The sequence below is a fragment of the Centruroides vittatus genome, unplaced genomic scaffold (assembly GCF_030686945.1).
Source record: "Centruroides vittatus isolate TY-2023 unplaced genomic scaffold, ASM3068694v2 contig_417, whole genome shotgun sequence".
In the NCBI taxonomy this organism is placed as follows: domain Eukaryota; kingdom Metazoa; phylum Arthropoda; class Arachnida; order Scorpiones; family Buthidae; genus Centruroides; species Centruroides vittatus.
Genome location: NW_027122227.1, coordinates 3,015,636 through 3,026,982, shown reverse-complemented (window position 1 = coordinate 3,026,982; position 11,347 = coordinate 3,015,636). Strand labels below are relative to the sequence as shown.

The 11,347-nt window shown below is 32.3% G+C and overlaps 1 protein-coding gene across 3 annotated transcripts in view; it reads right to left on the bottom strand.

Moving 5' to 3' along the window:
• Positions 1–4,247: 4,247 nt before the first annotated feature.
• LOC136976687 (regulator of G-protein signaling loco-like) overlaps positions 4,248–11,347 on the bottom strand; it is a 96,658-nt gene continuing 89,558 nt past the window's right edge. For 2 of the 3 annotated variants that reach the window (XM_067272049.1, XM_067272051.1), the window contains 2 exons: positions 7,660–7,909; positions 4,248–7,428 (listed from right to left, as the gene is read on the bottom strand). In XM_067272049.1, coding sequence (XP_067128150.1) covers positions 6,317–7,428; positions 7,660–7,909 — 1,362 coding nt within the window. In that variant the 3' untranslated portion in view covers positions 4,248–6,316. The remainder of the gene's footprint in view (positions 7,429–7,659; positions 7,910–11,347) is intronic. The other variant, XM_067272050.1, reaches the window with a different exon arrangement.

Sequence of the window (11,347 nt, the reverse complement as noted above, 5' to 3'; positions counted from 1 at the left end):
GCTGTCTTAGTGACCCCAATAAAAGAAAAAAAAAAGGAGACTACCTTTACGTGAATAACAAGTCTGTTCATTACTACTGCAAGAAAGTCGAAATTAGCTCCACAGCTTCTATTCTTGACAGAATCCACCTAAAATTGAATTCTGTAACGACTTACACAATGAAATACACGCAGAAAAGAAACACTACTTTAAAACGAAATACGCTTCCATTTTGATGTCAAAAAGAGACAGTAAAGTTTCTGTAACGTAGTCTTTAACGAAGCGCTTCTTATTACATTTGGATCGCTTAAAAATAATAAGCAGCGGCTTTCTGACCATTTATAAAAGTAACAGCCCTTCTTAATTCCTCTTAGAAGAGATGAACCGAAAAACTGCGGAACTGCCTATTCATACGTACTTCCTGTCTATGGTTCTGATTGGATTTCCTGTCGACGCGCTTCCTATGCCTCTAAAGAAATCAATAAAAGGAATATAAGAAGTAAATGGAGTATGGAAACTACTATTCCCAATAGTAGGGAAGGAAAATAAAAAATAAAAAAAGAAAAAACGATTTTGGCTTATTTCGAATAAACTAAAAGTTGGTAAAACACAGTTTGCTCCTTTCGCCTTCCTTCTTTTTTTTTATGCTGCTGCTGCTGCACCAAAAAAGGAGAAGGAAATTTCATCAACAACTTGTTCTTCCATTGACAACAATTTCCAAGTAACCCAGTAATTCTTAAATCGCATCGTTTCCTCCAGAGCATCCTCCTTTTACCGAGTAAATATTTTCTTTCCTCCTTTTTTTTTCTTTGCCAGAATTCTTTCTTTAAGCGTTTAAAATCGTTAAAGAATTAAATAAACTCAATTCGGCGGTAATAAAATTCCATCCCTACTAAATTCACTTTAATATTTATATATTTTTTCAATTTATATCGTCTAACGGGGCTAATTTACGCGCTTAAAAGCAGTTCCAAAACAGATAAATGGTGAAATCTGCTTCCAAAAAACGGCATCTCCGTGCCGCTTTCTTCGCTGCAATTTTTATAAAGTGACAGTTTACGGGCATAAATCGCAGTTTATGAATGAAATAAGCCAAGAAAATATTAACCTCTAATATTCCAAAATAGCAAAATGCAAATTTTGTAGGATTAACATGTTGAAAATGCAAATGATATATTTTACTATCCATAATTCATATAAAGCGCATGTTTACTAACTTTTCTCCATCGCTTAACTGTCATATTAATCAAACATCTTTGATTATATTAAAATAGAAAATTTTATTAAAGTTACTATATAAATTATTGTAAATAATGTCCTTTTAAATTTAATTAAGTCCAAGATTAACATTTAAAAATTAATTATGTAATTTCTTTTTTATTAATTGAATTTAAATTACAATTTTTATAAATTTTGAAAAACTGGCAACACTCTTCAACCTTACAGACGATCCGATAATAGTGACGTCATATCGTGTAATTATTATAATTTTTTTTTATAGTTCATTTATTTTTAAATATTTTATTGTATTAAAATCACAAAGATTGATGTAGAAAATAATAATTTATGTTACTAAATAATTTAAATTTAAATACAGTATATGAAACTTTTCTAGGATATTAGGAAAGTTTTTGTTTAAAAACTTTTAAATTAATACATAAATAAAGTAATAAAAAATTCTCAAAAACATCTCGAACGTTGCCAAAATTTGTAAATTTTAGCCATAAAATTCTGACGTCACATCACCTAGCAACACTTACACAAATAAAAAAAAAAGCATCGACATCGTTTTTTCAATTTATTTTTGTAAAGTTGTAATTAATATTTTAAATTACATTAAAAATTTTAATTGAAAATAATGCCATTTACTACATTTAACAAAAGTCATTTATAAAGGAATGACCTCAAAATGTGTTAAGTGTGCACGACAGCCCGGACAACAGTTTGGTGTCATCGACATCTCTCCGCTGTTATCAAGAGCAAAACGGAAACTTCCATAACTCAACCAATCACTAAGTCGCCAGAAGGAATCGCTATCCTCTCTTTATTGCCAAATACATACAGATGAGCCACAGAGTCGCGACATAACGTAAACAAACATTTATGATTATCATATTCCCATTATAAAAGCCGAAGCCATTTTTTTTTTTTTAAATTCTGGAATAAAATTTTTTTCTATAATATGGCTTCCGGTACAGAAATGACAGTTTAGGAGTACTCGTGTCAATTGACATTTTCACTAACGTGTTCCCGATCCTGTCGCGAGGAAAGATTTACAGGTTTTTCACTTTCACAACCGAAAACGGATGTAAACATTGAAACCTCCATCCAGAACGTGGGTGGTACAGATGTTTAAAAGCGAACAAGATGCTTTTTGTTCTGATTTTTAAATAACTACAACACAATCTAGATTTTCCTCAATAGATCCTAAATATAGTAATTTAATTTTTGAAATACAGTAAAAAAATAAACTGGCGGATCAGTAATTTGTTCGATAGTTTCCTGTCTTGCTGGGATAAATTGAGCTTTTTTTTTCGAAAATTGGAAAATCGAACCAGATTACTATAAAGGATTATAGGATAAAACTAGTACAATTTGAACTGAAATGAATACAAACCAGATAATCCATCGATTAGCAATGCGTGCGCCTCCTGAGAGGAAGATTTAAATCTTTAAGCTTACAGGGACATGCACGAAACAAGTTTAACACTGGACAAAACTTGGTATTGGCTAGCGATTTTAAGGTCAATGTGTCAAAATACGAACGTTTTCTCCGCAAAAAGCTTTTTCAACTCCAGCCGAAACCAATTCAAAGGTTATTCGGTCCTGGTGAAACAGATAATTTTAATAGAACGTCGGGGGAGAATATAAATTGGAGGGAAATCTGGTCTCTCGAGCGAAGGAAACGATGTAGATCTAGGATTTTGAATAATTTATTAAGCTTGTGCACGTCCCGCGATGCTCCACTCCAACCTTGTGATAAGTTCGATATCCCTAGAGTTTTCTGCATTAATTTATAAGAAAAACGGAAGTCACTCGTGTATTCTAAGGGCACTACCGGACAATTAAAGATAACGAGTAACACGGGACATTTCAAATTTATATTTTTAAAGTGGCAACTTTTTACATTGTATTTTACACGCATTCTTTTGCCGCTACTTCACTTTACTAGGAGAATCTATCAGAATTCGGATCTTGTTAGATAACGATGTAGTTAACGCTTATAGTGAAAGCGCTTTATACGGGAATTCGTTATAGGCGAACTTTTTTGTAGGATAATCGCTGATTCTCAATTAACTTGCATTACACGGAATATAATTGGAATTATAAAAACGTATTTATTGGGTTCAACCTTGCAATTTGCATCTTAAACGTCCCATAACGACATGCTAATTTCACTTTAATCTATTCTTAATTGTTACATTATTCAGAGAAATAAGTTTCTTATCGGATTTTAGATGACATAAACGGTTAGTGAAAATTTTTCTTTTCTTGATACTTATCTTCTTTTGTTTTTGCTCTTGTCTAATATCAATCATTAAGGAAAAAAATTTCAAAAAGTATTCCGAGCGCGAACTTAAGTCAATAACACTAAATTAGAGCAACATGTTTAAAACATATCATATTAAATACCCGTAATTTATTGCATAATATATAATCTCTCGTGTGTGAAAGGAATGATGCAAAAATTCCAATTGGTCATGTGATTTATTTGATAGTACACCTAAGCCTTCGATTCTTAGCTGGTCCCGCGGGATGCTTTTGTTGTTAGGGGATACGGATCACGTACGTGAAGGGATTACCATTGTCAGCTAGTATACTGAGTCGACTTGACAGTTATTTCACACTAAGACAAATGTTAGACTTCATCCTCTATCTTTAAAAGAACTGTGGTTCATCCTATACAGCACCGATAGGAGGGAGGTCCAGGTAAGGTTACTATGGCAACACATCCAATCTAAAGAGGAGGGTGCAGCGTGTTATTGCTCTTTGCACCATTATTAAGTCCATTCCTGGAAACTTGTATCGATACTTTGCCTTTTGTAGAGGCCTATTCCAACATTTTTATTTGTGGAGTTGGACTTTACCTGATCCATCAATAATGATCTGCTTTGTAAAAATGATTGTTATTTACACGGAACCGTAACCAGATTCCATCAAAACAATTTGGATAAAGTATTATTTGTGCATAAATCAAAACAATAACTTAAAATGTGTTCAATATTGTGATGCAGTAAGAAACTTTTTCTAAAAATAAACATCAAAAATTACCATATAATAAGAGATTATTTATTAAAATTTTGAACTATACATTAGGAAGAACAATGCATTTTTTAAAGATTATATTTACATACAATTAAAAAAAAATAAGTACAACATATAAATTATTATTATTTTTTTTTGTAACATTCAAGATTATGTTCAAAATATACTTTCCTTTCCCTGGATAAATATCTTAAAATTTCTCACCCTAAAACAGAAGATTAAAACACATACATGGACCAAACCATAAACAAAATTTTGCCTGCAAAATTTCTAGAAAAATAATAATTCTTTTTATAAGTATTAGACTTATATTTTGTAAACAATATATAAATAAAAACTTGAAATTTTTTTATCATCATTATAATTCAAAGCCAAACTTATAATGAAATAATAATAATAATAATAATAATAAATTTTTTAAAACTTTAGGGTCATGTTAACAATTTACAGAAAGCACTGTTGGTCTAGTATTTAAGCTCCTGAATCCAGTTTATAAGTTCAGTAAGGAGTGAAGTTTATATTGAATATATCCTACACAATTGTTTATTGCTAACATGACCCTGAATTAACTTTAGAGAAAAATAAACTTGTCTATATATATATATATATATACTGTATATGTAATATACTTTTTTTTTTCATTTGGTCCCTTAAATACAACATTTGCTTTCATTTCTTTCTACTTTCAGGTGCATTCTTAACAAGATTTTTATTAACGAGAATCGATAAGACATGAATCTGAAGAAAAGTTTATATTTAAGTAGAGATAAATAGCACCAGATGTACTCTTTTATGATTTTAAATTGTGACAGATTAATGCACAACCAGAATTCTTAATCTTCTTAAAGTTAAAAACTAATTTGTATTTGTGACAATTAACACACTTCCATAAAATCTGAAGTTAAATTAAAATCAGAATGTATTTAAAAACTGTAAAAGTGGGAAATACAAATGTCCGTTGTGCATTTTTTTTTTTTTTGGAAGAACATTAAGATGAATTCATTCATTCAAAAACTTATTTAATTGATTTAAGTATAGGAGATAAATGCTATTACACGTATCACAGGAAAAGAAAATGTTGATTTGAATATGTAAATCTGTGGCATGCATTGTCAGAAAATGGAGAACATTCAAATACATTGAAACACATTGAGTCACTCAAATGATGAACAATGTAGATTGTCTTACAAAGAAGATAAAATATAAAAACCATTCAACCAAAATTACTTTTGTGAGAATTATATAAATATGAAAAAAAATCTTGGATTGTCATGCTGCACCTAAGAGGTGCTGCATTATATTAAGATGACTTAAAAACTGTCAAAAGAAAAAAAAAAAAAGACTAAAAACTGAATCTTTATACAATGGTTTTTGGAATATTTACAAACATAATATAACCAAATTTTACCAAATCTTAATATAATATATGTACACATCACTACTAAAATGTTAAATGTTATGACCCAGCAAAACAAGCTCTGAATCTAAACTGTCACTGATGTTAGACTAGAAAATTATGAAAATTTTTTGTTTAATAAAGGAAAATTGTTTCAAAATAATAAAATAGTAAGAACAGACAAGATAAATAGGTTTAATACTCATTACTTTATAAGATAAGCTGTTATATAATCATATAATAAATAGTTTGAAATTATTTAACTAATCTACTATAATGCAGGTTTAGACTGCTTTATAACTTTACTTTTCTGAGTATATTCCTAATTATCTGCCTGAATGATTCTCAAGGCAAAAATGTGCTTGAATTTATGATGTATAATAAGTACATTATAAATTCAAGTAAAAAGTACATTCTGTAGTAAAAATATAGAAATCAAATAATATTTATAAATTACAAAATTTCGGTAATGTTTAACATCACACAGTGTATATAACTTCCAATCTTTTTTTCATAATTTATTGTTTTTTTTATTAGTAAAATTTGCTTGTTAATCAAGTAAGAAATAAGCTCTAATTTCCAATTTAATTAAATAAGCTGCATTTGATTGTCATTTATATTCTTAATTGCAATTTAATGCAAACTGTCTTGTTTTTGCTGGGCCCTAATAAACATTTAAACAAAACTAATATTAAAATTATTTGGTCCACCTCTGTCTACGTAGCTACATTTTGATGACCTCTTCTGCTGAATTCCTTCTGATTTTGCAATCCTCTCTGTGACAGTTCTGTCTTCTTCTATGTGATCTTCATCCGATGTCTGAGTATAACTTGGATTTATGTTAATGAGCTGCCTGCTCGGTGGCCTTGGCGGAGGACCCCTAGACTGAGCTTTTGGTGGAATTGGAGGAGGTTCGCATAATAATTTACGAAGAGGAGGTTGTGGAGGAAGGAATATTTCATTTTTGTGTATTATATCATTTCCTGAAACATTTAATGGAGAAGGTGGAGTAAAATTAGCTTCTTCTACATGAAGAGATGTGTTAGAATCTGGTGGCATTGGAATTTTTGATGGTGTAAGAGTATCATTACAATCAGAAGACTGTGCTTTTAATGTGACATCTAGATCTATGTCTAAATCTTCAATACCATCAAGAATTGGATCATCCAAACTTCGTGCAGGAGATGCCCTGGAAGCAGCAAGATCTTGAGAATGAAGTGAGAGACTTCTTGTTGTAGGACAAATATGAGGTGGAAGACAAGGAAGAGAATGAGATGTGGGGCGTGAATGAAATTTATGTCCTGGAGGTGGAGGAACTGGTCTATTTTTCATCTCACTTTTGGATGATTGTGAAATACCCAAATTCAATAGATATTTCTCAGATGATTTAATGTCACCAAATCCAAAACAAGGGTGATAATCAAATGTTGATGAAAAATATTTTTCAGCTTGCTGATGTGTTGGAAATATTGTATCTTGACTAAATCCATGATCCAGACAATGCATTGAACTGGATATGCCTAATTCTTTTTGTATACTTGAAAATGGAAGCTGTGAAATATTCTTTTCTTTTGATACAATTTTACTATTATTAACTGTTTCTCCAATTCTGGCATCAACTGATAATCGATTACCCATGTTCAAACAATTTTCTTTACCATTCGGATGATCAGATTTATTTTTAAGAAATTCTGGTAATTCAAAATTTATTTCTGTTCCTCTTTGATCGTCCAGCCGACTGCGTTGAGCTCTGTTCCAAACTTCTAATAAATCTGAAATTATTTTTACTGTAAATCAAAAAATTTGAATAAACATTACATTGAAATTATTTATAAAGCATTTAGGTTAGATATTTGAATATATTATAAGAAATGAGACATAATTAAAGTTTTGGATAATTGAATTGTTTAATTAATTTAACTGAAAAATAATAATTTATAACGCAGCTGCAGATTCAGGTTCAGTAACAAAAACACATGAAGTTTATAAATTGTTCCTGAAAACAATTTCACACTCACCATCAGAATTATCTTTCAAATCACCTTTATCACTACTTTCTTCAGTTTGAGTAAAAAGAAATTTATCTGGATTTGGTAATTGTGTTCTAAGTCCCATACTTTCATGAACTGATGCTCTGTTTGCAAATGGTAACTTAGTTTTATTTCTATTCAAGCTATCACTGTCAACATGAACAGAGTTCCGACGCACCAGTCCCATAAAAGAATTACTTGAAGTAGAAGTTTTCATTTCTGTTTTATCATCAGTTTGCTAATAAATAAAAATTTTAAAATTTGTAAATTATCAATGTTAGGCTATTATTTATTCAAATTAATTGTTCAGTTAATAATTAATGAAGAAATCTTCCTACAAATTAAATTAATGAAAGACATACAGATAAGTTAAAATGCAAATATAACTATTTTCAAAAACAATAATAATATACAGTACAGATTTAATTATTATACTTAAAAATTTATTTACACAGATATATTTTTAATTAATATAAAATCTGTATATTCATTAAAAATTAAAATACCAGAATCATATAAACAAATATATAGATATATATATATTTGTGAGGTTAACCGAGGGTAGGAGATGGAGGATGATTCCTATCTTCTCTACCTCTTAACGGCACAAGACCTTGAGGTCCGACCTCGGTTGTCGAAAGGATGATTAAGGCTCGAGCGGTCAATGATTAGTTACGGATTTGGGATCGTAAGATCCGGTTTACGTCAGGAACTGACACCAATCTATCAAACTTCTCGCGGATAGATACGCGTTTTTCGGAAGCATAAGATGCCGATGATGAGGGTAATGGAGGAAGAAACGCACACTCTTCTAATATTAAACAAAAATACCCGTTTATTTTGAGATTAATAGGGAATACATCAATTAACGTATTTGGAAGTATTTATATCATCGAATCGAATTATTAAACCGCGTCTCGAGTGAACGGAGAGAGAGAGTTTACAAAACATCGCGAGCAGGATAAATACCTTAGTGATCCGGAGATTTGTGATCCTGAGATTTGCACAAAGTCCAAGGAACGAGAGTTCGCTTGAAAATAAGAGTCAATGGACTGTAGATAGATGGAATGGACGGCTTCAACGGCGGGAGATGATAATCCACGGCACACACACACTTGACAGTTGTCGAAACTCTTTCTATCTCTCTCTCTCTGCGTCATCTTCGTTCGTTTTTCCTTTTATTTCGGGATCTTGGGTTCGAGATTTTGTGAAGTACGTCAAGGGTGAAGTCCTTTTTGACCAATGGTGAATTACATGATATAATTATTTTTCAACAGTTAACTCATCTTCTACAAGGAAGTATTACCGTGGGAACGATAGTTTATGATTAATTTTTACGAGAAAATTTGTCGGTGTTTTTCCGTTTTTTTGTTTCTGTGTTTGATTTAACCCTAACTGTCGAAAATCGGTTGGCAAATAAAATAAAAATTCATTATTCTTATATTCGAACCTTCACATCACCGCGGACTTTCTAAAATCAAGCTTACTCCTGACGAGCAAGCTGGATTTTTATGAAACGAATGAGTTAACGAAGTTGTTCCGGCTCTCTCTCTCTCTTTATATATATTGTACCGCGTTACAGTATTATTTCCCGTTGTGTCGGAAGTTTTTGACATGTCGCGATTACGTTGTTAACAATTCGTTGTTAATTATCTCTCTCTCTCTTTTTCTCTTTATTTAATAACACTTTATTTAATTTCTTTATTTAATTTAACACATTTAATTTCTCTTTTTTTTTTATAACACGTTTTTGACATGTTTAGTGACGCGCTTAGCGTGATATTTGTTTGTAAGAAATTACGGTTTAAAGCGGTAAAATATAGTTTATTATTATGCAAAATTTTCAAAATTAAACAAGGTTATTGGGTAAAGTTAAATTTATTGAGTTCATTATTGCGTTCCCTCTTCGGTTTCTTGGGATCCTCTTTTTGTGATTTTGGGAAGTTGGCCATTATTTCCTTCTTTAATTGGGCTGGCCTTTCGTTTAGGAATTCGACTTCGTTTAGGAAGTGGGAGGACCCAAGGTCGATCCTCTACTGGGCCTCGACTCCTCAAGGCGTAAGATGTAGTTGGTTGTTCCTCGATAGAGGGTGTAATCTCTGTTTCTTGTTCTTCCTCAGATTCGGATTCAGATGAAGACTCGAGTTGAGATTGTGCCATTTCTGCAAAGATAAATTCGTCCCATGGATCAATGGTGGAAGGGGGTTCTTCCGAAAGGGGAGGTTGTTGGATAGTCGTGGTAGTCGAAGGTTGGTTTACAAGTTCTTTCTGGTCGAATTCTTGTCGAGCAATAACATGTTTGAGACGATTGGCGTGCACTTGAATTTGTTTCTTTGTATCTATATTTTCGATGATAAAATTGACGGGACTCAATTCAGTTACAATTCGAAATGGTCCTGACCACCTAGGTGCTAATTTACGTTTTAATCCAATAGGTATGGTAACCTCGTCGAGAAATACTCGGTCGCCTACATGATATGTGGGTATTTTGTGAGTTTGTCGATGGTGTATTTGTCTTTCTTGAGCAGCTTGCTCGGCATGTTTCTGTGCTACCTGATGAGCTTCAGCCATTCGGCATCTAAGTTCTGATGCGTAGTTGTCGGTGACGTCATATTTCGTTCGAGTGGGGCTGGTTACAAGGTCAAAGGGATAGGTTGGATCTCTCCCATATAATAAAAAAAAAGGACTGTCGTTGGTAGATGCATGAATGGTTGTGTTATAGGCAAAAAGGGCATAGGGGATCCATTCATCCCAGTTTCGCTGATCCTTAGCGACGTAATGGGCGAGGATGTCGATTAAGGTTTTATTGAATCTTTCTACTACTCCATTGCATGCAGGGTGATATGCTGTAGTAAGAAGTCGTTTGATTTGTAACAATTCGCACACCTCTTTAAACATTTTAGATATCAAATTAGGTGCTCGATCAGTAAGTAGTTGAACGGGAGTTGAGTGTCTTAAGATGATATGAGTAACGAAAGCCTTGGCTATAGTCTGGCTTCGAGTATCTGCTAAAGGTATAGCTTCGGCATAACGGCTGAAATGGTCTATAAAGACGAGTATATATTTGTTCCCTTTGGTAGTAATAGGTAAAGGACCTATGATATCCATAGCAGTTCGTTCAAATAATCGTGTTAAAGGAGGAAATAATTGTAATTCCGCCTCTTGTCGCTTGTCCTTTCTTTTTTGTATAGCGCAACGTTGACAGCTTTGACAATAAATTTTGATATCTTGTTTCATAGTAGGCCAGTAAAACAATGACTGGAGTTTTTGTTGCATCTTCTGAGATCCTAAATGACCTCCTATAGGTGTATCGTGATGGATACGTAGAATGTAAGGGATCAGTATAGATGGGATAACTAATTGATTTACGAATCTTCCTTGTGGGGAAGGAAATTCATGATATAACACTCCTTCTTCGTCGAGGAAATAGCGTTGTATGTCTTTTGCGTCATCTCCGTCTTCTAGACGTTGAATAATAAGTTTCCATTTCTCCTCTCGTCTTTGGAATTCCCCGATTTGTGATTTTGAATAAATGGGGTCAACATCGTTGACTGTAGAAATATGTCGGACAGGGATTCTGCTTAACGCGTCTGCGTTTTTATGACAACTTCCTGCCTTATGTTTAATATCGAAATTAAATTCTTGTAAGAAAATGATCCATCGGGCTATTCGCGAG